The 27,691-nt window shown below is 36.8% G+C and overlaps 2 protein-coding genes across 4 annotated transcripts in view; one reads left to right on the plus strand and one right to left on the minus strand.

The window, feature by feature from the left end:
* The window catches only part of NHLRC2 (NHL repeat containing 2), a 53,599-nt gene extending 52,883 nt beyond the window's left edge, over positions 1 to 716 (minus strand). The window contains exon 1 of one of the 2 annotated variants that reach the window (XM_064373826.1): positions 144 to 716. In XM_064373826.1, coding sequence (XP_064229896.1) covers positions 144 to 321 — 178 coding nt within the window. In that variant the 5' untranslated portion in view covers positions 322 to 716. The remainder of the gene's footprint in view (positions 1 to 143) is intronic. The other variant, XM_012448021.3, reaches the window with a different exon arrangement.
* Positions 479 to 19,998, plus strand: DCLRE1A (DNA cross-link repair 1A). 2 transcript variants are annotated; one of them, XM_012448019.2, is made up of 10 exons: positions 479 to 840; positions 1,331 to 2,463; positions 4,483 to 6,165; positions 7,506 to 7,639; positions 9,032 to 9,150; positions 10,607 to 10,747; positions 12,291 to 12,436; positions 13,204 to 13,358; positions 17,539 to 17,680; positions 19,416 to 19,998. In XM_012448019.2, the coding sequence occupies exons 2-10, from the start codon at positions 1,998 to 2,000 to the stop codon at positions 19,574 to 19,576; spliced, it is 3,147 nt and encodes a 1,048-aa protein (XP_012303442.2). In that variant the 5' UTR covers positions 479 to 840; positions 1,331 to 1,997; the 3' UTR covers positions 19,577 to 19,998. The 2 variants fall into 2 exon arrangements, with proteins under 2 accessions (XP_012303442.2, XP_012303443.2); XM_012448020.2 differs by lacking the exon at positions 479 to 840 and adding an exon at positions 855 to 1,041.
* The last annotated feature ends 7,693 nt before the right edge of the window (positions 19,999 to 27,691 follow it).

Raw genomic sequence — 27,691 nt, forward strand, 5'->3', positions numbered from 1 at the left:
GCAGCGGCCCACGTCAGGCGAAGAGCCATTCCCCCGGACGCCAGGGACACAAACCCGCCTAGCCCACAGCTTCGGGGGAGAGCGCCATCCCCGAGAAAGGGGAGGTGCCAGGAGGGGCTCCCACCCCGACGCCAGCCCCTCACCTTCCGGAAACTCGGGAACAGACAAGTCCTGCTCCCAGCCGTCCACCTTCTGCAGATACTGGTAGACCAGGCTGTCCTTCTCCTCCTGCGTGACGGCGTCGAGCAGGGCGTACTCCAGCGAGGTCTGCGCGGGGAGCAGGCCGGAGAGGCTGCAGCCCCGGGCTCCGGGCGCCGCCATGTTCCCTCCGGGCTCCCGAAGCGGCGGCTGGGCCCGCGGGAGATTCTCGCTGGGAGAGACGAAACGTTCACTGTCCTGTGGTTCCCCAAGAATGCATTCGTCTCACCATCCACCAGCTCCACTCCACGCCAGCGACACTTTTTTCTTTTTAATACGTCCAAGTGCCAAAAGTCCAAATCGTCGCAGTTCCCGGGCACGTAATTAAACTGCTGTCCCGACCTACCCCGCCCTTTCTCGGTCCCCACGCCGCAGCCGAGCCTGGACATTGAGAGCGCCAGATTCAACATGGAAAAGGCTTCAGGGACAGCGTCCCAGAGGCTGTAAGGGAACCACCCCCCAACCTCACATTAGAAATTAGCGGGCTTTAGGACAAAAATAAAATACAATAAATCTGTAGGACTTAAAAAGGGGGCAACCTATTTTTAAAAATTATTTTTAAAGTCTCTCTCTTTGACCAGCATCCGCCGATTCGACACGCTACTGTGGTAGCGGGAACTTGTTCCCGCCAAGACTCTAAAGGTAAAGGGTGTAGGGATAACCTCGAGGGAGAAGGCTTTTTGTAAGATGGGAGTGACTGGCGGAAGTGGCTTTCACTTATACACAAATACAGCGTTTTGTCATCTGGGAGTGCTGAAAGTGCGAGCGCGAACAGATTTTTAGGTGGGGGTGCCGAGGAGAGCGGAAGCAGCTGAAGCGGCTCCCCCGGGGCGCGAGTGGCAGGTGGGCGGCGGCGAGGGTCCCTGAGGGCTGGCCTCAGAGGCTTCAGAAGGGGAGGGCTCTGAGGGCTTTTTTGGAGCTGGCTGTGCTTAACCTGGAGAGGGTTAAGGCCCCATTTCCAGGCCTTGCAGCCTCTAATGCCAGAAGAGAAGGGAGAGGCTGGCCTGTGACCCTGTTTTGAGACTGGTGGACAGGGGGCTGGCCACTTTAAGGACCATTAGTGCGTTATGGAGTCAGACCTCAGTACAAGCCCACCCTTTCACATATTTGAACTTTTTTGCTCACTGTGCAGGGATTGTTCGTTGCTGCTGGAGGAAGATCATGGACTGTCCCGGGAAACCGAAGTTGTTGAACATCCACTAGTTGTGGATAAGAGCAGTGACTTGGCAGTTTTTTGCGAATTACACCCCTCTTTGATTATGTTGTGACTAGTTTTGTTAGTAAACTGAGATAGCCATTTAGTGTTTGGGACACCTGTTGAGCCACTTGTCCAATAAATGTGGTTGGATTTATGAATTATTTGGACGGTTGTCCACTTGAAAGAGAACTGATAGTAGCTTCAAAGCTCATTCTAAGATGAAGCTGTTGAACCTATATTTCTCATTAGTGCTTATTTTCAAAGTATTATTGATTCTTATTCTTATGAATCAAGTCCTGGAAAAGGCCAAGATATTTGAATGAAATGGCACCCATAATGGAAAACTTCATAGTTGCTACTCCTGTGATAGGTTTATCTTAGTTTTATTGTGGTATAAATGGAACAGCAGGTGTTCTCAGGTTCAAGTTTTCTAGCTTGCCAATATGTTCATTACCAGTCCTTTAGAGTCCCATTGAGTTGGTAGGGGTTTTGTTACCTTTATATTTTTCTCAGGAAAATAATTGCGTAACTTTTTGTGACAAGAAATGGACTCTCAATTTACTTAAGATTAATACTTCTTGAATGATAAAATCATTTTGCCATGTTAGAAGACATTTTTTCCGAAGAAGACATTTGGGAATACAAATCTAAAAGAAAACCGAAACAAGTTGATCCAAATAATTGCTCCAAAAATATCCTAAAATCTGTTGAAAAGGAAACAGATGGAAAATACCAGTCAAAACGGAATAGAAAGAGAAAAAGAGCCACGGAAGCTAAAGAGAAGGTGAAGGACCATGAAATATCCCTTGAAGAAGCAGATTGTCAGACTTCTGCAGCTTCTAGTCAAAATTCAAGTTGTGGAGATGGTATTCAGCAGTCCCAAGACAGGGAGACCACTCCAGGAAAGCTCTGTAGAACTCACAACAACAAACACGTGTCCCCAAAGATACGTCCAGTTTATGATGGATACTGTCCAAATTGCCAGATGCCTTTTTCCTCATTGATTGGGCAGACACCTCGATGGCATGTTTTTGAATGTTTGGATTCTCCACCAGGCTCTGAAACAGGTAAGATTGCAGAAAAGGTAGCAGTTTCTAAATAATCGAAAAAGTCTTCATTAGGTCTGACATAACAATTCAGTGAAACGAGAAAGGCAAGCAGTAAACTAAAAGGGAGATGAGACACTGGGAGATACTGGTAAGTCAATGGTATAATCGTAAAGAAAATGGCAGACTGGAAAACAGTTTAAATACATTTTGTTATTTCGTAAAAGTTCCTAAACATCTGGATTATTTTTCATAAATGTTAATTGAATCCTTCCTATGCTGGGTACTTTCACAACCACCATGTAAGGAAGGTGGTATTGATATTTTATAGATGAAAGTTCTTAAAAGTGAAATACCTTGCCCAATTTGTTATTTTTATGGAACTGTATAGAAAACTATAAATAGGCCAGGCACAGTGGCTCATGCCAGTAATCTCAGTACTTTGGGAGGTCAAGGCAGGTGGATCACTTGAGCCTAGGAGTTCAAGACCAGCCTGCAAAACATGGTGAAACCCCATCTCTACAAAAAATACCAAAAATTAGACAGATGTGGTGGCTACGCGGAGGCTGGGGTGGGAGGATCACCTGAGCCCAGGAAGTTGAGGCTGTAGGGTGCTGTGATCATGCCACTGCACTCCAGCCTGGGTGGGGCAACAGAGTGAGACCTTGTCTGAAAAAAAATAAGTATAGATATAGTGTGGTTTCTAAATATGGTATGTTTTAGTCATCATGCTAATGTATACAGGAAGAGGAACTGTGAAGGAGTCTTAGGTGATTAAGATTCTAACGAAAAAATGTGTCAAATGATAACAAAAGTATGCATTTTTATCTTTTAAAATATGTGATAAGTATTTAATGTAGAAAATCCTACTTGGAATGCATATGGAGAATGATTTGTGATAATTTATATATTTTAAAGTAATTGTATATACTATATATAGATTTTTAAAATCTGAAATAGTTAAAATTCAGTAAAATAAAAAAAATGTATGGTTTTCATGTTAGCTATGATTCAGAATACATTTTATTATTAACCTGTAGTTATTTTAAAGTACTGCATGAAGATGCAAAAAAACCTCTTCTTTAAATTGGGCATTAGCCTTTCCCATAAAAGTATAGCAAGTGAAAACCTCATAAATTTGCTAGTAATTTGCTTTTATGTAACTTGAAAATCAGGAATGGAATTGGAGTTCATGGTTGAAGACCTTAAAGTGAAATGTCCTATAGAGTGAAGGCACCTTAAAAATATTTTCTTGGCCGGGCGCGGTGGCTCAAGCCTGTAATCCCAGCACTTTGGGAGGCCGAGGCGGGTGGATCACGAGGTCAAGAGATCGAGACCATCCTGGTCAACATGGTGAAACCCCGTCTCTACTAATACAAAAAATTAGCTGGGCATGGTGGCGCGTGCCTGTAATCCCAGCTACTCAGGAGGCTGAGGCAGGAGAATTGCCTGAACCCAGGAGGCGGAGGTTGCGGTGAGCCGAGATCGCGCCATTGCACTCCAGCCTGGGTAACGAGTGAAACTCCGTCTCAAAAAAAAAAAAAAAAAAAAAAAAATTTTCTTTCAGTATTTCACTAAACTCCTTTGAATAGACTCTTAGGTGGTTCTTCTTGAATTAAATTCCGTTCTATAACAAATGCTTTTAAGAGGCAGTTTTAAGTTAGACTTTAAGCCATGAAGATTTCTAATTTAATATAATATCTTTTTCGAGGGGAAGGAGGTGTCATTTTTTGATAAACCTGGAAATTAACATATACAGGGATATGCAAAGATGGCTTATAGAAAGTTTCTCAATCACAATAGTTTGACAGGGAATAGTTTCCAAATTAGTAAAGCCTTATAATTAAACCAATTTCTCAAATTCTATTTTTAGAATAGAATCTATAACTTTTCAGTATATCAGCAATTATAACTAATCTTATTAAAATTGTTATTATATACAATGTGAATGTTAAATAATGGAACCCAATTTATAGGGCTATTGTTGTCAAAGCTTAGTCTATGCTTTGATCCTATAATTTTTTTTAATTAAAATTTCAGAGTGTCCTGATGGTCTTCTGTGTACCTCAACAATTCCGTTTCATTACAAGAGATACACTCACTTCCTGCTAGCTCAAAGTAGAGCTAGTGAGCATCCTTTTAGCAACCCATCACCTGCGTCAGGTGGCAGTTTCAGTGAGACTAAGTCAGGCATTCTTTGCAGCTTTGAGGAAAGATGGTCTTTGAATCAGAACCAAACTGGTAACTCAGTTTCAAATGATCCCTTATTGATGATACAGTATTTAAGAAAATCTCCATCTCCAACCGAAGCCAATAAAAAGATTTCTGCTAATATCCAAACATCCCAACAAGCTCTACAATTTACCGAATTTGTTGAGAATGACAAACTGGTAGGAGTTGCTTTGCCTTTTGCTGATGAAGAATTAAGCAACCCAAACAACTCAGAACACATAAATTTGCCATTGCCAGAAAATGACTTTAGCGACTGTGGAATCTCCTATTCTCCACTTCAAAGCGATGAAGACCCTCATGATATCGATGAAAAACTGGATGATTCACAACAAGAACTGTTTTTTACAGAAAGCTCGAAAGATGGCAGCCTTGAAGAAGAGGACAGCTGTACTTTACTTATTAAACAACATGGTCCCTTACTGGAGGACCAGGATGAGAGCTGCCCCAAAGTGAATAGCTTCTTAACTCAGGATAAGCATGATGAAGGATTGTATAGATTCAGTAGTCTAAATGATTTGTCTCAACCTATTTCCCAAAATAAGGAGAGTACTTTGCCTTATGAGCCGGCATATCGTGGTGGTGATTTTGTGGTGTTTCCACCTGCATTGGCAGGGAAGCTTGCTGCTTCTGTTCATCAGACAACTAAAGCAAAACCTGATGAGCCAGAATTTCACTCATCGCAATCAAATAACCAGAAACAGGTAATTGAAGAATCAGCTGTTTACAATCAAGTTTCTCTTTCATTAGTTAAGAGTTTAACGTCGAAACCTTTTGAAAGCCAGGGAGGAGGGTATCTTTCTTCCCAACCAACCCAAAGTAAAAATAGAAAATTATCAAGTGGGAGCTTGAATGCTAAGAATAATACTAACTCAGCATGTTTCTGCAGAAAGAAATTAGATGGTGTACCAGTTGGTAAAGCTACAATTTTAAATACAGAAAACTTTTCTAGTACACCTGCTGCTAAGTCTTTGAAAATACTGCCTTCTGGTCCTACGTGTAATGCAAGACATCCTTCTACCAAAGTAATGAAGCAAACAGATATAGGTGTGTATTTTGGACTACCTCCCAAAAGAAAAGAAGAGAAATTGCTAGGGGAAAGTGCATTAAAAGGGATAAACTTAAATCCAGTTCACAGTCCTAATAAAAAGAGGTCCTGGCAGTGCAAGAGGAAAGCAGAAAAATCTTTAAGTGATTTAGAATTTGATGCAAAGAATTTAAATGAGAGTCAGCTTTCTGTGGAACTTTCTAGTGAGAGGTCACAGCGTCAAAAAAAGAGACTTAAAAAGTCAAATTCACCACAGGAAGGAGCGCATCAGAAGAGATTAGATCACCTTACTAATGCAGAATCTGAAACAGTCAATTTAAGTAAAGTCAAAGCCTTCACAAAATCAGCTCATGGTGGGCTGCAAAGGAGGAACAAGAAAATCCCAGAGTCATCTAATGTAGGAGAATTAAGAAAAAAGACATGTCCATTCTATAAGAAGATACCTGGTAAGTTGAAATATCAATACGTAATATATCAACAAAGACAACACTTTTGAACTTTTTGTTTATTGCCCCGTTTGGGGTGTTTGTGTGTGCGTATGAAACAATTTTTTGTATGTGTTTCCTTTGCTTTTGTGATACTTCATGAGCCTCTAACATAGATATGGTTTTGCCTATTTGATTTTTTTTGCTACAATTCATCAAGCTTCTATTAAACATGTCCTCTATGTAAGTGACTGTACTAGTTAGGTAGATATTACTGGCTATAGAAAGGTGTAAGAAAGGAGTAGGGATTCGGCTTAATACAAAAGGAGGAAAGGAGGCTCTATAAATAACTATAATAAAAGGCAGCCTCTTAAGTACTCATGAGAAATGCAAAGTACTAAATAGTTTCTAAGAAGGGAAATGTCACAGGTTTTACATATAATAAATGCCAAAAATTTAAAAACCACATTATAACTTACTTTCTCTGCCTTTTCATAAACTTGGTTGCTGAAAAATTTTTAAAACGCTTTGTTGATGTTCTAGATCTATAACTTGTTCAATATGTTTGTGTAAAGAATAGCATTTATATGCTTTATAATACCAGTGGTGTTTTTAATAATTATTTTGATTAATTTTCTGTACCTGAAGTGAGCCTAAAACCATGTATTGATAAATCTCAATAGAATTGAGAAGTTATACTTATTTATTTGCACATTGCCAATCAGCATACTTAGTTATTTTTTGCATGAACACATTTTAGAACAGTATTTCTCAACCTCTTCTTCATCTCTGCTCCTCTAGGGAGCCTTTTCGGGCATTTTTTTTTATTGTTTCCCACCCCACTCCTCCAGTCTGACTGTGCAGTGAAATTCAAAGATGATAGATATATTGTTTGTGTCTTATTGTACTGTGGCTTTTTGGAGAGCTACACACTTTTGTAACATGTGAGATTACGTTGGTCCTCAACCATTTTTGCTTCCTTAAATCAATACTGCCCCCACTGAGAATTCATGTTTTAGAAGAAAATTAGCATTCTCCTTTTGCTGTTTTGAAGAAGTAAAGTGCTAAGTATTATGAAAGTATTAGTTAAAGAAGCAATTGGTTTGTAGCTCAGAATTTTATATATATTTTTTGGTGCAGTTATTCACCAATAAAAGTTTCTATACTGAAATACTTGGTAGAAATGTATAAGACATTCTTTAGTGTCACCTTTTGCTAAATTTATGTGGTATCAGTTTTTAAATATAGTTAAATTGGAAATAAGATGTAAAGAGAATAGAGGGTTCATTCAGTGTTTATCATCAAATTGGGTATCTTTGTTAGCTCTTGCTCAACCTACTGTATTGGTATTTTTCTTGCAGGAACTGACTTTACAGTTGATGCCTTTCAGTATGGCGTGGTTGAAGGTTGCACAGCCTATTTTCTCACACATTTTCATTCTGATCATTATGCTGGATTGTCTAAACACTTCACATTTCCAGTTTATTGTAGTGAGGTATGTTTTAGTTGTCTAACTTTTGACTTTGTAGAATGCTGTGAATTTCTAAGCAATTTCATTAAAAAAGAATAATTAAAACAGTAAGATCTTTCATTCTACTAGAAAAAATATGAGAAAACATATTCCACATAAAAGTTCTAAACTTAAATGAGTTAATGTCAGGTTTCCATTTTTAGAAAACATATGTTTTATTACATGGAAACAAAAGATAAACTATTTCACGATGTATTAAAAACAAGAAGTTTCATTTAGTAAACATTCACTGAAAGCCTAAATGGATTCTCAAGGCAAAATACAGTCAGCCCGCTGTATCTGTGGGTTCCCTATCCATGGATTCCACCAACTGCAATCGAAAAGATTCAAAAATAAAAACTAATACAACAATAAAAAAAAATACAAATTTTAAAATACGGTATAACAACTATATAGCATTTACATTGTATTAGGTGTTATAATTAATCTAAAGATGATTTAAAGGGGTTGTGCATAGGTTATATGCAAATACTATGCCATTTTATATAAGAAACTTGAGCATCCCCAGAGTTTGATATCCTCAAGGGGTCCTGAAACCAGTCCCCTGCAGGTACTGAGGGACATGACTGTATCTAACTTCAAGGAGCTTACAGCCTCCAGAGGAAACATTCATAAATAATGCCACATTGGGATTGGTATTATAATAGAAAAATGAATGGAGTACCTAGGAGTAGGGAGAAGAGAGTGCTTTACCCTGTCCTGGGCTAAGGTTAGACACAGTTTTGTGAGTGAAAGATACCTTCAACTAATCATTAAAAGGAGAACATTTTAATGCTCATTACTAAGGACTTGAACTAGAATTTGATTTAATACTCACAGCATACTTGAAGTACCCTCTGTTTATTAATGAAGCACCTGAGGTTTGGAGAGGTTACGTGGTGTGCCCCAGGTCACAGAGCTAGGAATGGCAGAGTCTGAACTTGTATATGCAAATCTGTCTGAATCCAGGACGAGGCAGAGGAAAGAGTGTTCCAGGTGGAGAGTAAAGTTTATGTAAAGGCACAGGCACCTGAGAAATATGCCCATTCCAGGCACTTCAGATAATTCAGAATGGCTAGAAGGAAAGGCAGGGAATAAGAGGAGACAAACCCACAGGAATGGGCTGAGACCAGATCACTCAGGCTTTTGTATGTCAGGCCGGGACGGATGGATGTTTCATAGATGAGGTGAAGTCAGCGATGATGTTCAAACAGAGTAGTGGCACAGTTATTATAGGAAATTCTTTCTGGCATTATGGAGTGTCTACCTAAATATAAACAGGAAAAGGGATGTTATTAAGCTGTGGTTCTAAACTAGATATGAAATAAAATACTTAGTGTCTTACTGTATCAGCAATAAGTGCATCTTGTTTTGCAGATAACTGGCAATTTGTTGAAGAACAAGCTTCATGTGCAAGAACAATATGTTCATCCATTGCCACTGGACACTGAATGTATCGTGAATGGTGTCAAAGTTGTTTTGCTTGATGCCAATCAGTAAGTATTAAAGTCATCTTAATAGCACATTTTTTAGGACAGCATTTTGGCATGATTATTTAATAACTTTTTCATAGGAATTAATATGCTTGATAATTCTTAAAACTTGAGTAAGTTGTTTCTCCTTTTGAAAAAAATGTACCCAGTTATAGACTCAGATATTAAAAGTAAAGAGATCTTCTAAATGTTATCTAACCCATTTTTTATCCGGTTTAAATTACTACACTTCACATCTGAGATTCCAGCTTATTTTTTAAAATACTTTAACATATCGTTGCTGCTGTTCTTTGCAAGATAACCTTTTGCCATTTTCTTTAATATCATTTATCATTTATATAAATTAACAGTTTATACTACCTTCAGATACTAGAGGGTTGGTTTTATCTCCCCCCAGCCCTTTTTAAACTAAGAAATCATTCAGCCTCTAGATATTAAAGATTTGGAAGATTTTTTTTCTTGGAAATGGCCTGTATTTTTCCCTCTTTTTTTTCATTTAATATAAAGTACTATCAGCATTCATGTTGTCAAAGCACAACTATCAACTTTGCTTCTTTCTACTTTCCATAGAATGTTAGCCCTCTGTACCATGGAGGTCATAGATGAAGAGAAAGAAGACTAAATCTAAGTTTCCTAAAATCCAGGCCAATGCTATTACGTTAGGTTGCTTTTAAGTTTTTTGTCTACTATCTTTGCAGCTGTTTTTTTTTTTGTTGTTGTTGTTGTTGTTAAATTGCCAGTTTGAGTTTTTATTTTTATTTTTTGAGATGGAGTTTTGCTCTTTTTGCCCAGGTTGGAGTGCAATGGCACAGTCTTGGCTTACTGCAACTTGCGCCTCCTGGGTTCAAGTGATTCTCCTGCCTCAGCCTCTCAAGTAGCTGGGATTACAGGCATGCACTACCATGCCCAGCTAATTTTTGTATTTTTGATAGAGGTGGGGTTTTGCCATGTTGGCCAGGCTGGTCTCTAACTCCTGACCTCATGTGATCTGCTCACCTGAGCCTCCCAAAGTGCTGGGATTACAGGTGTGAGCCACCATGCCCAGCTGAGTTCTGATTTTTAGTCAACTTTATGGGGTTTTCACCATAGATCACAAAGTTAGCATCAAGCTGTTACCATGTACATAGTTCAATGTCTCAGGTATACAAAACAGTCTTACCTGGCATAATATTCCAAGGGTTCAGAGTTTATTTCCCAGAAGCCAGCTAAGGGCCAGCCCCGAAGACAAGCTTTTCTTGGGAATGTGTGGAGTTTGAGCAACCTGGGTCTGCCTTTCTGCACACCAGTTCTTTTTCTGATGTAAATTTCCTCAAGTTAAAGTGCTGCATTTCCTCTGTAGTGCAATGCTATGTCATTGTGGTCAGCTAATAAAGTGTGTTCACTTGTTGATTTTGAAATAGATACTGTTCCTTTAGATGCTTGCCTGTGTTAAGAATATTCCTTTGAAATTTGTGTTCAGCTGTCCAGGTGCTGTCATGATCCTCTTTTGTCTTCCTAATGGTACTGTCATATTACACACGGGAGACTTCAGAGCAGATCCCAGCATGGAACGTTCTCTTCTTGCGAACCGGAAAGTCCATGTGCTGTACTTAGATACCACGTAAGAGAGGATTTCTTTGTGTGCTTCCTTTTCCCACTGACAGCCTTCGTGTATCATGGTCATCAAAATGATGGCTTATTGCCAGTTATTATTTTAAAGGTCTTTATCAGAGGGATGCTGTTTGAAAAAAAATGTATACTTGCTTAAGGGCAAATTTGGGATTGCATGTGTTAACTGACTGTAACTGACTGCAGCTCATTTTTTTTGTGATTTATTTTTGAAAATATGGCATATGAGAATCCTGTTACTGAAACAAGAAAGAAAAACTTAGGAGCAAACTTTAGGAAGACACCCTTTTAAGTTGTCCTTTCAGAGTATCTGTGTAGCTATTAATTGTGAAGAGAAGACAGAGGCCAAAATGTGATTCTGTTTTTGAGTATTCAAAGTTACTGGTGTTCTTTTCTTAAAAAGGTAATTATAAGTGACACTTTTGAATTCCTGAGTACTATAAATATAATGGCATAAGCCATTACATTTTAACTGTATATGTATTTCTCCTAGCTTTGTTAAGTAAATAAAAATTATATATATTACTGGTATATAATGTGATTTCATATATTAAAATATCTCATCAACTTGTTAGAAATTATCTTAACCATTTCAACCTGTTTCGAGGAGAAGTATGTTTGGATGCAATATTTTAGTAAAAGATGATCTTTCTGCATCCAGTTTTCTCACACTGTAGCTGATTTTTCCATTCTTCTATATGGATTTTAAGCACTGGATAAATTAATAAAATAAATTAAAAAAAAAAAAGCAAAACTCTTTTTTGTTACCTAGTTCTGTTCTCATACAATTCTGAATTTCTCCATGGGTTTTTATAGGAGAAAGGTTTTTCTTCCTCTTGTCTAGTGGTTGACTAACAAAACAATTCTGAAAATTGGAAAAAATATGTTTATTTGATTTTTGTAGCTTATTACATTTTTAGGGAAAAAGTACTTTTCATCTCGAATATAGATAGTAGCTTAGAGCTAATTTTTCACTGAGTTATACATCTGTTGTATTTGTGTGTGTGTATACACATATATACACAGTATATATATTTTATGTCTGTAAGAAATGATATTAATATCAACCATGTCAATATTAACTGATTTAAAACTGTTTCACTAAATTCATAGTTTCATTATTTTAATAATTTTTTATTAGATCAACAATGTTTGGTTCAGATATAATCCTTATTAATAGGATTTTTTGATAGTGTTTGGAGTTAAATAAAAGATATTGAGGTTTATAATTTATAATTAAAATAGCTGGCCTGCTAGAAATATTCTTGGAGAAAAAAATCTTCAAAAAGACAATTTTTTGAGGGTGATGAAAGAAATATAATGAAAAAGATATATTGAAAACTTAGAATTTTATCATAAGTTAGTAGCAACTGATAAATAATTTTAACCACAGGCAGTGAAATAACTTGTGGTGTTAATATAGTATACTGCTGTCGTATGCAAGTTGCTAAAGCTCGTTTTCTAAAATAGCACCTGGCTTAAGGCTACGGCTTTCTTATTGTTCTTTTAATAAGTACTATGTTTCCATATTACAGATATTGTAGCCCCGAATACACATTTCCATCTCAGCAAGAGGTTATCCAGTTTGCCATCAACACTGCCTTTGAGGCTGTAACTCTAAACCCACGTGCTCTTGTTGTCTGTGGTACTTACTCTATTGGAAAAGAGAAAGTCTTCCTAGGTGAGTGGTAGGTGTATCTAATTTACATTAATATATTATAAAGATCAGATTCTTTTTGCATAAAGCCCTTTCAGTTTCTACTCTTGCATTTGATAATTATTTCCTGTAATGATTCAATATTACCTTTGAAGTTGAAGGAAAATTTTAGTTTGAAACATTTAATCTTTGAAGGTTTGACTTTATGGAAACATTTGTTAAGTGTGTTTAATTTAGGCTTTCTAGATGTAAGAAATATATAGAGCAACTGCCCATGCTACATTATTATTTAATAAACTTTGAAAGATGATTAATGCATAGTTGTATTGCTGCATTCTTTGAGGATGATAGTTAATTATATTAGCAATCAGTTTTAATTTTTGTTCCTAAATTATTTCTGGATATATAACTGTAGTTTGTCCAGGTAGTATTATACTAATTTGCAAAAGATTTCCATTTCTTCTTAAGTATGGTCACATTATATCACATATTAAGGGTGATAAAGCCGGGGCTTTTAACTTCTCCAAATTTAGTTCCTTCCCTTCCTCTACCCACTTTCTATACACTTTTGCAGTTTTTAAATAGTCTTTAAAAATAAATTATTTGGTTTTCTTTTATTCTGCACAGTAAACTAAAACAATGATTCAGCCTTTTTTGAGATATCATGGTAAAAGTGTGAATGTTTTGAATTTCCTTTTATTTGGTAAATTCTTACCTTAAAATTTGCTTAAACTGTAACTTTTTTCACCAGCTGTAAGTTTACTATTTTTAACCTTTTCCTTTGCCCATAGCCATTGCTGATGTTTTAGGTTCGAAAGTGGGCATGTCCCAAGAAAAATATAGAACACTACAGTGCCTCAATATACCAGAAATTAATTCCCTCATCACTACAGACATGTGCAGTTCATTGGTTCACCTTCTCCCAATGATGCAAATTAATTTCAAGGTAAGCATTCAAGAGATATGTGTTTTAGGGCGAACTAAAAAATACGGTAATCTGATGATCGTAAACTGCATTTAACTTAGAGGGATTCAATTATAATAGAGTCACTCATAGTAAAATTTGCCCTAGACAATTTTTTAAAAGGAATTTTAAATGTTTGTAGTTTTTCTATAAGTGCAACTCTGTAGAGTAGTTCATATACCCACCAGAAGTTTAGGAACTAGAGAACTAACATATAGGAAGGAACAAAAATAGAAACGTATGCAGCTGTCTGGTCATTCAAATCTTCAATTTTTAAGATTATTTTCCAGTTCTTTCTGGGTCAGTGGGGAAATGAGGGGAGAATCTAAGAAATTCTAACTTTACTTCAGGTCTGTTCTATTCTTTATTAATATTAAGCCTCTCTAGGTTGATATATATTGAAAATTTACTTGTCGTGACAATTAAATGAAATAGTGGAAGTGTATCCTAAGAGGAAGTTTGAGCATTAGTTCCAGGGTGTAAATTAAGACATATGATATGATGGGATTTGGGGCCTTATTTGTCAGATTTATTCATATACTAACTAAGGGTTGTTCCATATACTACCATTTTGACACCTGGCAGCTGAATACATCAAACCTGTATGTTAAAAAAGAAATTTAGATGTAATCCCAGCACTTTGGGAGGCCGAGGCGGGTGGATCACGAGGTCGAGAGATTGAAACCATCCTGGTCAACATTGTGAAACCCCGTCTCTACTAATACAAAAAAATTAGCTGGGCACGGTGGTGCGTGCCTGTAATCCCAGCTACTCAGGAGGCTGAGGCAGGAGAATTGCCTGAACCCAGGAGGCGGAGGTTGCGGTGAGCCGAGATCGCGCCATTGCACTCCAGCCTGGGTAACAAGAGCGAGACTCCGTCTAAAAAAAAAAAAAAAAAAGAAATTTAGAACATAATACATGGAACAATGTATTTTCACATTTGCTATTGTGTTTATGAAATAAAAAGAATGAATGAGAGGTGAGGCAATGGAGACAGTAAGACTAGAGCATGGCGTAAAGAGGGGTTGGATACTTTGATGGCCAAAGGGAGGGGGTTTGCTTGTTTGTTAGCTATCAGAGATGAGGATTTTGATGTTGTGAGGGTCAGGGAGAATCTAAGATAAGAGGATAATTTATGAAGTAAGGTTTCTGAGCGGGATCTGAAACATAGGTAGTGAGGTGCATCCACTTTGAACAGGAAGAGGGCCATGTCTTCCTTTGACAATTCCCTCAAAACCTACCACTCTACAGACTGTGTGCTCTGATGCATATGGCCTTCTTTTAGAGAGCGTATATGTACAAATCCCAACTTAAACAAGATTTACATTTTCACAACTACAAACTCAAGCATAATTTTTTTTTTGAGACAGTCTTGCTCTGTTGCCCAGCCTGGCGTGCAGTGGTGCAATCTTGGCTCATTGTAACCTCCACCTTCCAGGTTCAAGAGATTCTCATGCCTCAGCCTTCTGAGTGGCTGAAATTACAGGCACATGCCACCATGCCCCATTAATTTTTGTATTTTTAGTAGAGATGGGGTTTTGCCATGTTGTCCAGGCTGGTCTCAAACTCCTGAGCTCAAGTGATCTGCCCTCCTCAGCCTCCCAAAGTGCTGATACTACAGGTGTGAGCCACCATGCCTGGCCTAAGCATAACTTTTTAATACAGGAATTCAAATTGGTTTTAATAACTCAGAAATGTTCATTTTGAATATTTTTTTGAGGCTAGTGTCCTTGGAGGAGTGATCTGGAGTCATTAAATCTATATTTTTGATAGTCGTCAGGTCTGTATTTTTCCACGTCTGTGATTTTATAATAAAACACAAGTTCTTTGTGAAAAGGTCAATCTGTAAGGCTCCTAGATGCTGATGGTGGAATAGATGATGAAAGATAGAAAAAGCTGAGAAAGGGCAAGTGGTTTCCATTGGAAGGTGGGGTTTACTGATCTCCTGCCCACCAGGCTGTAAGCTTACAGAAAGTGAAGTCTGTATCCTCTTGTCCTCCACACTGACAAAAGCTACTATGTAATATTGGAGCAGATATTTATTGGTATTGCCTTCAGTAGTCCCTCCCCTTCCTCCATTAAAGTGAGTAGGTATTGATCATATTTTTTGAAGACTTTTTTTCTTTTAAAATTCATTTATTAAACATTCTAGCAATGATAATCAAATATGTATTTAAAATGTTTTGAATAGGTGATACATTGACAAGGGTAAAAACAAAAATATAAAATGGCATACTGTAAAAAGTTTTGTTCCCTCCCCTGTGCCTGATTTACTCACATATTTTCAGAAAATTTCTTACCTCTAGGACACAAATGGAGCAGAAGCTGATGGTAATCATAATACTACATTTTAGTTTGTAATTCCAGCCCATTTTCTTTTTACCAGCCAAAAATTGTGTTTCATGAAAGATAATTACTTTTTGTGAAAAGGTAATCCTAATACAGTTTTCAAGATGCCCAATGCACCTTTGAAAGGCTATAATAAAGCCTTTGAAAGGCTGTAAATAATACCATTCATGCCACCTAGTTCAACATCTGAAGTTCACGTATGTGCTACATAGTTGACTACCACCTCTGATTTAAACCTGATTGATTGATTATGGTAAAGTGTTACAACAATGATATTACAGATGATTATTTGCATGCTGAAAACATAATTCTAGTAATATTGCTAAAAGTGTTTTTATTCCAAACTGGTTACTAATAAATGGAGAGAGACAAGTCATAAATCCGGGATTTCATGTTGACTAAACTATTCTTAATAAATTTCCTCCTAAGAATAGTTTTCAGATTGTGGTTAATGGACTACTTGTAGCTGTTGGTAGTCTTTTTTTTTCTGTATGTTTGACTTATACGATAATATCTGAAGTTTTTGTTTATGGCACAGGGTAAAGATGTTTTTATGGTAACTCTAATTTGTCCCACAAAAAGCAAATATTATCATTTAATTCTTCTGGATGTTTTTGCAGAAACAAATAGGAATGGACAGGTTTGATGATATGTATTGAAAGTTGGACTTATTTTATGTATTATATGTAAAATTACTGTAAACCTCAGTTTCCTATTTTTTTTTTTTCTTTGTGAGGACAAGGGCAGAAGGAGTAGTGATTAAACAAATTACATTAGGTAGGTGCTAGACTAAGCAAAACTTGCAAATGTGCAGAGCCAAGAATATTGAAATGGAAATTTAGTTATGTATCCATAACTAACTTTTTTTGTATGTGCATAGTAATTGGTAGGAAATATGGTTGTCTTATGGTAGGTATTTTGATATTCACTTCTAATTAATAAAAGGTTCTTATTTGATACAAAAGAGATCAAAAGATTGTTATCAATTCATCAATAAAATGAATTTTATTATTAATTCATTCTAAGTCTTTGAAACTTTGGGTTTTGGTCTTCAGACCGAAAGTATTAGATTTTTTTGTATCCTTCATGCCATTATTATTTATAACTGGATTTCTCTTATCTTTCAAAGATTGAACTTCAGTCATTGATTTTTCTAAGAGTTTTATCAAATGTCGTCATTTATTATGACTTTAGGGAAGTTTTATTTCACTCAAGGCTTATAAGGGGAGCATATTACTTCCATTGATAGTGGCATGAAAAGTTTTAAAATAAATCTAGTTTATGTTTAGAGGGTGAAAGGTGCAAATACCTGAAAAGAATGTTATTAAGCAGCTGTAAAATGTATCTCTGTGTTGAGTATAATGCCATTCACAGAAAATTATTTCTTTCTGTCCACCTAGCTATCACCTGTTGGTGTATATGCATGGCGACATGTTTGCATTGGTGTTTGCCATTATTGATATTATCTTCATGGAGTAAGATTTGGAGAATAGTTTTGTTTTTGTTTTTGGTAGCTATCGGAATTGTAATTTGTTTGTACTTAATTGCTTGTGTTTCATGTTGTCTCGTTATACTTGTTTTTTTCCAGATGGTACTTGTTTAACTTCAGATAAGTGAAGGAGAAAATATTTCATATATGTATTTTTTTCAAGGATTATTTTTTAGAAGCATGGCACTAGGTATTATAAGCTAATGCTTAACAAGTGACAACTCCCCATGCCTACACCAGTATAACTTCTTTAATCAGTCTGTTTTATTCCACATAACTCATCTCCATTGACCTCTAAATCGATATGCTATTTTTATTTAACAGGGCTTACAGAGTCATTTGAAGAAGTATGGTGGGAAATATGATCAGATTTTGGCGTTTAGACCTACAGGATGGACACACTCTAACAAGTTCACTAGTATAGCAGATGTTATTCCCCAGACCAAAGGAAACATTTCAATATATGGTATAGTTATTAAATTTTGTCACTTTTAATGTTTATAATTACTTTCTATTTTTTAAAAGTGTTGTAAAAATTGTATCAAAAAAAAATAGGCACCAAAGAATTTAACAATTCAAGAGTTTTCAAATCTCTCTGCAACTCTAATTCTGTATCTAGTCCAATGTAAACTGATGTGAAAGAACTTGATCAGTAGATAGACATTGATGAATACAGATCATTTCACTTGTGTGATCAGTGATATTGAGAGGAAATTGCAGAATTACTTGAAAGGAGGACTACTGTGGTTATATACTGGAAGTATAGATGACACTGTGAAATTGGGAGCAGGAAGATGATGGGTTAGATGTGGTGACAGCAGGAGATACAGACTTGCCTGTTTTCATCCTTGGAGAAGGTTTACCAGTGCCTTCAGAGTTGGCTTATTGCAGTGACAGCTGATGGGAACATGCTTGTGTATCTCCAGACCAGTGATTACCCTCAGCCTCTAAAGACTCTAGTTTACTTAAAATAGGATCCTTCCCACCTTTCTCTGTGATACTTGATCTTCAATAAAGAAGATAAACGGTGGGTTTTTTTTTTTTTTAATATGTGCAAAGTTTAGGGACAAATCTGCTTACCTGCTCTGGAGGTGAGTGTCCTGGTTGTTATTCTTCACATTTGACTCGTACTTCTTCCATATTTTCCTGAAACCTGTAGCTAAGTAAAGTGTCCAAAGGAAGAAATGTTTAAAAAGAAGAAAATCCTAATTAAATAGGACTCTCTAGAAATGCATATTATTAAGTATATACACAAAAAAGTAATAGATTTTTGAATGTTCTAAGTTTCATATCTGTTAGTCCGTTCTCACACTGCTTTAAAGAACTACCTGAAACTGGATAATTTATGCATAATAGAGGTTTAATTGACTTGCAGTTCCACCGGCTTAACAGGAAGCATGACTGGGAGGGCTCAGGAAGCTTACAGTTATGACAGAAGGCAAAGGGCAAGCAAGCACATCTTACCCTAGTGGAGCAGGAGAGTGAGAGAGAGAACACAAAGGGGAAAGTGCCACACACTTTGAAACCATCAGATCTCCTGAGAACTCACTCACTATCTTATTATTATTATTATTTTTTGAGACACAGTCTTGCTCCATTGGTCAGGCTGCAGTGCAGTGGCATGATCACGGCTCACTGCAACCTCTGCCTCCCAGGCTCAAGCAATTCTTCTGCCTCAGCCTCCCCAGTAGCTGAGATTACAGGCGCCCACCACCACACCTGGCTAATTTTTGTATTTTTAGGAGAGATGGGGTTTCACCATGTTGGCCAGGCTGGTCTTCAACTCCTGACCTCAGATAATCCACCTGCCTCTGCCTCCCAAAGTGCTGGGATTACAGGCATGAGCAACCGCACCTGGCCAAGAACTCACTATCACGAGAACAGCAAGGGGGAGATCTGTCCCCATGATTCAATGACCTCCCACCAGGCCCGTCCCCCAACACATAGAGATTACAATTTGAGATGAGAGTTGAGTGGGGACACAGAGCCAGACCATATTGGTATTATTTTAATGTCTTCCTCTTTATTATTCATAAAAGGTATCAACAAGTTTTCTTATCAAAACTAAAGCACCAAGGAATTTTTGACAAAAATGCCATGGATTGCTTTTCTCTTTTGTTTTATTCTATTTTATTTTAGGACTGTGAATTTTTAAATTAGTTTGATTTTTAGTGTACAACTTCATTTCTTTGGTGTTACAGGAATTCCTTACAGTGAACACAGCAGCTACCTGGAAATGAAACGCTTTGTCCAGTGGCTGAAGCCCCAGAAAATCATACCTACTGTAAATGTTGGCACCTGGAAATCTAGGAGCACGATGGAGAAATATTTTAGAGAGTGGAAATTGGAAGCTGGATATTGATGATACCTCTGAGGATTCAGTAGTAGTTAAGTTCCTTGGTTGTAGCTTGTTAGTAGTTAAGTCTATAGAGATATGAAATGCACTTTATGTGGAAAACCTTCATCAAGATTGTTCAGATAGTTTAGTTTCTCATTTATGTTTGAACAACATATTCCTGGTGCTGAATGCCTCTCAGCATCATCAAGGATAACTGAAACTGAGTCTCCCTGGGACCCTTAATTTCTTGCCCCTTGCCCTCCATGGGCCGTTATATTCTGCATCAAGCCCTGGAAGAGGAAGCAAAGACAGATTCAGGGACCAAAAGGATTAATGATAACTAATAAACTAGATTGAAACATGATATGTATAAGCAATTATGTATCTTTAAAATTATGAGATGAAACTTTTATACGTATACTTAAATAAAATTAATATAAAATTTGCTCTACTGTCTTTTGGTGGTTTTTTGTTTTATTTTTAGTAGACTTTATTTATTTTAAATTTATTATTATTATTTTTTGAGACAGATTCTTGCACCGTCACCCAGGCTAGAGTGCAATGGCGTGATCTTGGCTCACTGCAACCTCTGCCTCCCAGGTTCAAGTGATTCTCCAGCCTCCGCCTCCCAAGTAGCTGGGATTACAAGCGCCTACTACCACGCCCGGCTAATTTTTTGTATTTTTAGTAGAGATGGCATTTCACCATGTTGGCCAGGCTGATCTGAAACTCCTGACCTTGTGATCCACCCACCTTGGCCTCCCAAAGTGCTGGGATTACAGGCATCAGCTACCACACCCAACCTAAGACTTTATTTTTCAGAGCAGTTTTAGGTTCACAGCAAAAGTGAATAGAAGGTACAGAGATTTCCCATATACTTCCTGCGACCCCTACATGCTTAACTCTCCCATGATAAACACCACTCACGTGAGTGGTTCATTTGTGATAATAGATGAACCTACACTGATACATCATAATCACCCAAAGTCTACAATTTACGTTAGGGTCACTCTTGGTGTACATTTTTTGGTTTGTACAATGTGTAATGACATTTCCACCATTTTAATATCCTACAAAATTTTTGCTGTTCCCCAAATCCTCTGTTCTCTGCTTATTCAGACCTCCATCCCCCCAAACCCCTGGCAAGCAGTGATCTTTTTGCTGTCTCCATAATTTTGCTTTTTCCAAAATCTCATATAGTTGGAATCATACAGTAGGTATCCTTTTCAGATTTGTTTTTTTCACTTTGTAGTATACATTTAAGGGTCTTCCATGTCATTTTGTGGCTTGATAGCTCTTTTCTTTTTAGCACTGAATACTATTCCATTGTGTGGATATACCTCAGTTTGTTTATCCATCACCTACTGAAGGACATCTTGATTGCTTCCAAGTTTTGGCAATGAGGAATAAAGCTGCTATAAACATCTGAATGCAGGTTTTTTGTAGGCTAAGTTTTCAACACCTTTGGGTAAATATCACACTACCCAGCAACCTCAGTTCTTGATTTGAGTATGTTTGGTTTTAAAAGAAAGTGCCAAACTGTCTTCCAAAGTGGCTATACAATGTTGTGTTCCCACCAGCAACTAATGAGTGTTCCTGTTGCTTCACGTCCTCACCAGCACTTGGTGTCAGTTTCCTGGATTGTGGTTGTTCTCTTAAGTGTATAGCAATATCTTATTTTTGTTTTCTTTTGCATTTCCCTAATGACGTATGATATGGAACATCTTTTCATATACTTCTTTACCATCTATATATCTTCTCTGATGAAGTGTCTGTTCAGATCTTTTGCCTACTTTATAATTTGGGTGGTTCATTTCCTTACTGCTGAAGGTTTATATAGTTGTAATGTGCTATAGCTGGCCTAGAGCCAGAACCTGAGCAACGCCATTTAATAAGACAAAGCTGTGTCTCCAAAAGTGAGTTGTAACTGCTGCCCCATTTTCCTTGCAATAACTGCTGACCTTGGCTTCTGTAAATAAAAACATCTAGCTTGCTGTAAAGTTGCTTGTCCTGCATCCCCTCACCCTCTTGGTCCTAAAACCAGGATGTGGTTTTTCAGTTTAAAAACCCTGCTCCCCCTGAGCTTGGGGCCGCGGGTTAGAGAGACGTGAGTCCTCCATGGTCGCCGGCAATAAAGACCCTGCAATTTGGCATACTTTTGTCTTGGTGATAATTTTCTACGCTTGGTCCATTACAACAGTATTTTTAAAAACGTTACAGTACTTTGAGTTGCTGTTTTATGTTGTTTTTTTATTTTTTTTTAAGAGATAGGGTCTGACTAGGTTGCCCATGCAGGAGTGCAGTAGCTATTCGTGGGTGCAATTGTAGCACAGTACAGCTTCAAACTCCTGGCTTCAAGCTGTCCTCTTGCCTCGGCCTCTGGAGAAGCTAGGACTACCAGAGCATGCCACTACACCTGGTTATTGTTTAGTTTTCAACGTTATTTGTATATTTTGGATAATAGTCCTTTATTAGATATATCTTTTGCAAATATTTTCTCCTAGTTTGTGGCTTGTCTACTCGTTCTGTTGGCAGTGTACAATGTCTTTCGCAGAGCAGAAGTTTTTAATTTTAATGAAGTCTGTCTTATCAATTATTCCTTTTATGGATCATGCCTTTGGTGTTATATTTAAAAATTCATTTCCATACCCAAGGTCATCTAGATTTTCTGGTTTTTGTTTTTGTCGGTTTTTTTTTTTTTTTTTTTTTGAGACAGAGTCTTACTCTGTCACCTAGGCTGGAGTGCAATGGCATGATTTTGGCTCACTGCAACCTCCGCCTCCTGGGTTCAAGTGATTCTTCTGCCTCAGCCTCCTGAGTAGCATGTCACCACATCCAGCTAATTTCTGTATTTTGAGTAGAGACGAGGTTTCACCATATTGGCCAGGCTTGTCTTGAACTCCCGACCTTGTGATCTGCCCACCTTGGACTCCCAAAGTGCTTGGATTACAGGCGTGAGCCACTGTACCTGGCCTTGATTTTCTTTTATAATGTTTCCTAGGAGTTTTATTGTTTTGTGTTGTACACTTAGATCTGTGATCCATTCTGAGTTATAGTGTAAGGTCTGTTCTAAATTTGTTATTTGGCATGTGGATGTCCCATTATTCCAACACCGTTTGTGGAAAAGACTATCTTTTCTCCATTGCATTGTTTTTGTTCCTTTGAGAAAGATCGCTGACTATATTTAAGTGGGTCTATTTCTGGACTCTTTAGTCTGTTCCATTGATTTATTTGTTCTTTCACCAATACCACACTCTCTTGATTACTGTAGCTTTATTCTAAGTCTTAAGTCAGGTAGTGTCAGTTCTCTTTTTTCTCCTTCAGTATTATATTCACTTTTCTTGGCCTTTTGCCTCTCCATAGAAACTTTAGAATCCGTTTATTGATATCCTCAAAATAACTTGCTGGGAGTTTGATTACGATTGTACTAAATCTATAGATCAAGTTGGGAAGAACTTACATCTTAACAATATTGAATCTTCCCTACATATAAAGATGGAATGTTTCCATTTATTTAGTTCTTTGATTTATTTCATCAGAGTTTTATAGTTTTCCTAATATAGATCTTATGTATATCTTTCTAGATTTATACCTAAGTATTTCATTTCTTTTGTGCTTATGTAAACTGTATTATGTTTTAAATTTCAGATTGCACTTGTTTATTGCTGGTATGTAGGAAAGCAACTGGCTTCTGCATATTAACTTGTATCCTTCAACCTTTGAATAATCTTGATTTCCTATATAGTTATGTTATTTGTGAACAAAGATGGTTTTATCTCTTCATTCTCAGTTTGTATACCTGTTATTTCCTTTTCTTTCTTTTTTTTTTTGAGACAGAGTCTCGCTCTGTTGCCCAGGCTGGAGTGCAGTGGTGCAATCTCAGCTCACTGCCTGCAACCTCCGCCTCCCAGGTTCAAGCAATTCTCTTACCTCAGCCTCCTGAGTAGCTGGAACTATAGGCGCATGCCACGCCTGGCTAATTTTTGTATTTTTAGTAGAGATGCAGTTTTGCCATGTTGGCCAGGCTGGTCTCGAACTCCTGACCTCAGGTGGTCTACCCTCCTCAGCCTCCCAAATTGCTGGGATTACAGGTGTGAGCCACCACGCCTGGCCTTATTTCCTTTTCTTGACATTGCATTAGCTAAGACTTCCGGTATGATATTGAAAAGAGGGGTGAAAGGGGACATCTTTGCCTTATTCCTAATATTAGTAGGAAAACTGCTAGTTTCTCACCATTAAATATGATGTTAGCTGTAGGGCTCTTTTTAGATAGTCTTTATTAAGTTGAGGAAGTCACCTTCTATTACTAGTTTACAGAGAGCTTTCATCAGGAATGGGTGCTGGATTTTGTAAAATGCTTTTTTTTTATTTGCATCTATGATCATGTGAATTTCCTTCTTAAGTCTTTTGTTGTGATACATTCCATTAATTTATTTTCAAAGCAGCTTTACATGCCTAGGATAAATTCTGCTTGATTGTGGTTTATAATTCTTTATACATTGTTAGATTTGCTGTAATATTTTGTTGAGGGTTTTGTATCTATGTTCATGAGAGATACTGGTTTGTAGTTTTCTTATCATCAGTTTGTCTGATTTTGGTAATAGGGTAATGCTGGCCTCTTAGAATAAATTAGGGAGTATTCCTCTGCTTCTGTCTTCTGAAAGGATTGTAAAGAATTGGTGTAATTTCTTTCTTAATGTTTGGTAGAACTCACCAGTTAACTAATCTGAGCCTGGTACTTTATGTTTTGGAAGGTTGTTCATTATTAATTGAATTTCTTTAATGGATATGGGTCTATTCAGATTGATATTTTCTTCTTGTGTGAGTTTTAACAGGTTGTGTCTTTTAAAGAATTGGCTTATTTCCTTGAGGTTATCATTTGCTTTGTTTTGTTTTGTTTTTAGATTTTAGGATTTATAGCTGTGACATTTGTGAAATTTTATGGAATCTCAGTGAAAATAATTCAACATGTGGCTTTGAACAAGACAATTCAAAGGGCTTAGATAATCACCCAACTCAGGATGCAGAAACATTTGCATGTTTATCTGAACTATTTAACTTAAGACATCAGATAACTAAAAGTTTAAGTTGCAGTGTTTTTAATAAAGTGACATTAGATAATGTATTTATGGATATTAATCTCTCCAACATAGATTGAATAGTTGATTCAAATTGAAAATTTGGGGCCAATGCATATTAAACATGTGTTTATATTGTCTAAGTAAGACAACAGCTAGTACAATGAATGTATGCATGTGTGTATTTGTATATTCCCGCATTAGCTCTAGCAACGAAATTAATTGAGGAATTTCTTAATGTTTTCATAGAAATAGTCATGGAAATTTTTCAATAAAAGTCAGAAGAATAGTATTCTCTGTGAACTTTATTTCATGGGTTTTAATATGTCTTTATACAGCTAAGAGTTATGGGGGATTACATTTAGAGGAACAAAAGCTATTGGGGGGCACAGTGGTAGTGTTTATGTTCTCAGTTGACTTCAATTACAAATTTAAAATATTTTAGCTTGTTTTGTTGTCTTAAACGTTTTGTAAGCTCTTAAGAGTTATAATTAGAAAAACTTTATATTGTCTATAATTATAGATATCCTTAACATAGAAGAAATGGTCAAGTCGTCCTGGGGTCATTTTTGTTTATTAATTGAGTGATTTTTTTCCCCCCAGAATTGTCATTTTTCATTGGTAAAAAGATTTTTCATGATTTTGAATGTTTTTGAAAATCCAAGCATGTTATTTTAAGAGCAGCCTCAGCCTTTTTATTATCCTATGCAAAAACATTTTTTACATGAACATCACCATTTGTGGCAGCTTGGAATAATGCCCTGCTATTGCTGGAAATGTAAAACCTCATTTAAGGGCCATACCAAATAGTGTTATAAATAAGTCACAACCACAACTAAACTTTTCTAGGTTCTATTGACAGCATAAATGAAATTCTTAGTTCTAATACAACATTTTAGTAGATAGAATTTTTCCATTTTTAAGTGAAATGAAAGAAAAATAAACTTACCACCAACTCAAAATAGCTGGCAGCTCTTAACATCCTAAAAAATGTGGAGAGAAGGGGAAGTAGAATCAAGCCAATGTGGGGAAAATGTTTTAATTTATATTTACTTGGAACTTTTCAGGAAGCTTCTTTACAAGCTTATCTGACATTGAACATTGTATTACCTGGTGTAGTGACACTTGAAAGGCTGATTTCAAATTTTAACTTTGATCTAATGGAAAACCTCTCCCAGTTCATGTCAATGCCTTTTACATTAAAATTATCACTTACTCTATATTTCATAATGTACCTAAATATGAAATTTCTCTTTAGGACAACAAATTTAAATTAAAGCTTTGGGTTCATTTATTGAATTGTTTTCCTGTGGATTGAGTGCATCCAGAATTTCCTTATTCAGTCTTGAATAAACATCAATAACTACACTAAGGAATTAAGAGAATAATCTTCAGGTGCTAATCCCCAAATTAATCTGTCTTAAAAGAGTGGTGATATTATCTTGTAACTTATTGTATATTTTTGTTCATTTAGTTCACTTGGTATCATCTTAGAAAAATGCTGATATGGTTGGTTGTGTCTCCACCTGAATCTCCTCTTGAATTATAGTTCCCATAATCCCCATGTGTCCTGGGAGGAACCAGGTGGAGATAATTTAATCCTGGGGGTAGTTTCGCCCATCCTGTTCTCTTGATAGTGAGTTAGTTCTCACGAGATCTGATGGCTTTATATGGGGCCTCCCCCTTTGCTGAGCACTCATCATCTCCCCTGCTGCTCTGTGAAGAGGTGTCTTCAGCCATGATTGAAAGTTTCCTGAGGCCTGCCTAGGCATGTGGAACCGTGAGTCAATTAAACCTCTTTCTTTTATAAATTACCCAGTCTCGGGTATTTCTTCATAGCAACGTGAGAATGGACAATTACACATGCCAATACAAGTTATTTAAAGTAGCAAAAACATAAGTTAATGGTTGTGAGTAGTAGTAGAACAGTTTAGGCATGAGAATTACTTCCAATCTGAATACTTGGAAGCTTTTAACTTGGCAATCATTTTAAGATGCTAATTGGGTTTCATCTCTTCTTTTCCCTTAGTATCTACTCCTTCCTCCCAAAAGTATACATATTTCCTTTGCATCATAATGCATTTCCTCCATAATTTCACAGTTTGATTTTCTATAAATCAGAAATAATTTATCAAGCATTTGTTATGGAGTATGCCAAGTATACACAACCAGGCATAACACAAAATTACTAATTTCTTAAACATTTATAGCTGGGTCAGAGTTAAGGCGAGGCAGAGGAGGTGGCTACGGTTATGAATTTAAAGAGGAACTCCTTTTCAAGGCTGACCCTGTACTTGCAGGATCCTGAGAGTAAATGGCCTCCTGAAATTTTGCTCTAGAAAATCTCTCTTTCTTCACCCTACTCCCAACCCTGAGTCATAGCATGCAGTTAAGTTTGTTTGCTGTTTACATGAATAAAAATGGCTTTCTAAATAAAATATTCTTATACCTTTGTTTTTAGTACACATTGAAACATAAACATTTAAATCTGAATTTAAAAGAATACTTTTTAAAGAACTTCCAAATTCATCAGTATCTAGATAATTAGTACCGGTGTTTCTGAAGCATCAAACCTAGATTCCTTTGAGATCCTTCCCCTCCTATACTGTAAACACTTAAGGTCAGAACCTGTATCTTGTTGACGATCCAGTACCTTTTTCAGTGTCTGCTCAGAAGCAGTTCACGTAAGTGATAAATACTTGAATGAATCTTGAATAAAAGTGACAAAAATCCATGTACATTCTAAGAATTGACTTCTGAAATTATTTTACATGTATTCCTCAGATGAAAATGGTTTTATTCCAGAAGGACCACTGGAAATAAAAATATATTGAAACGAAACAGTCAGCAAATTGTTTTGGTACATTAAAGCATCTGTTACTTAGGCCCAATTAACTGTAGGAACAATTTACAGAATGAACTTTTTTTGGTCATAATAACTTTGCTGTCACTAAAATCAGTCACTGAGCATCTGAATCTTTCTCCCAAGAATGTATATTCTATCAAGTAATTTTATTGATTAACTGCTATGTGCCCCACACCATTCTTGGTGTTGTGGGGA

This window comes from Aotus nancymaae, unplaced genomic scaffold, assembly GCF_030222135.1.
Source record: "Aotus nancymaae isolate 86718 unplaced genomic scaffold, 86718_ANA_hifiasm-v0.15.2.pri h1tg000010l, whole genome shotgun sequence".
NCBI classification, from domain to species: Eukaryota; Metazoa; Chordata; class Mammalia; order Primates; family Aotidae; genus Aotus; species Aotus nancymaae.

What these genes read in the sequence shown, in the direction of transcription:
- DCLRE1A (XM_012448019.2), top strand. Translation starts at nt 1,998, where the DNA reads ATGTTAGAAGACATTTTTTCCGAAGAAGACATTTGGGAATACAAATCT. An exon ending in GTTTTGCTTGATGCCAATCA is followed by an intron (nt 9,151 to 10,606) that starts GTAAGTATTAAA and finishes ATTTGTGTTCAG; the next exon opens with CTGTCCAGGTGCTGTCATGA. An exon ending in AAAAGAGAAAGTCTTCCTAG is followed by an intron (nt 12,437 to 13,203) that starts GTGAGTGGTAGG and finishes CTTTGCCCATAG; the next exon opens with CCATTGCTGATGTTTTAGGT.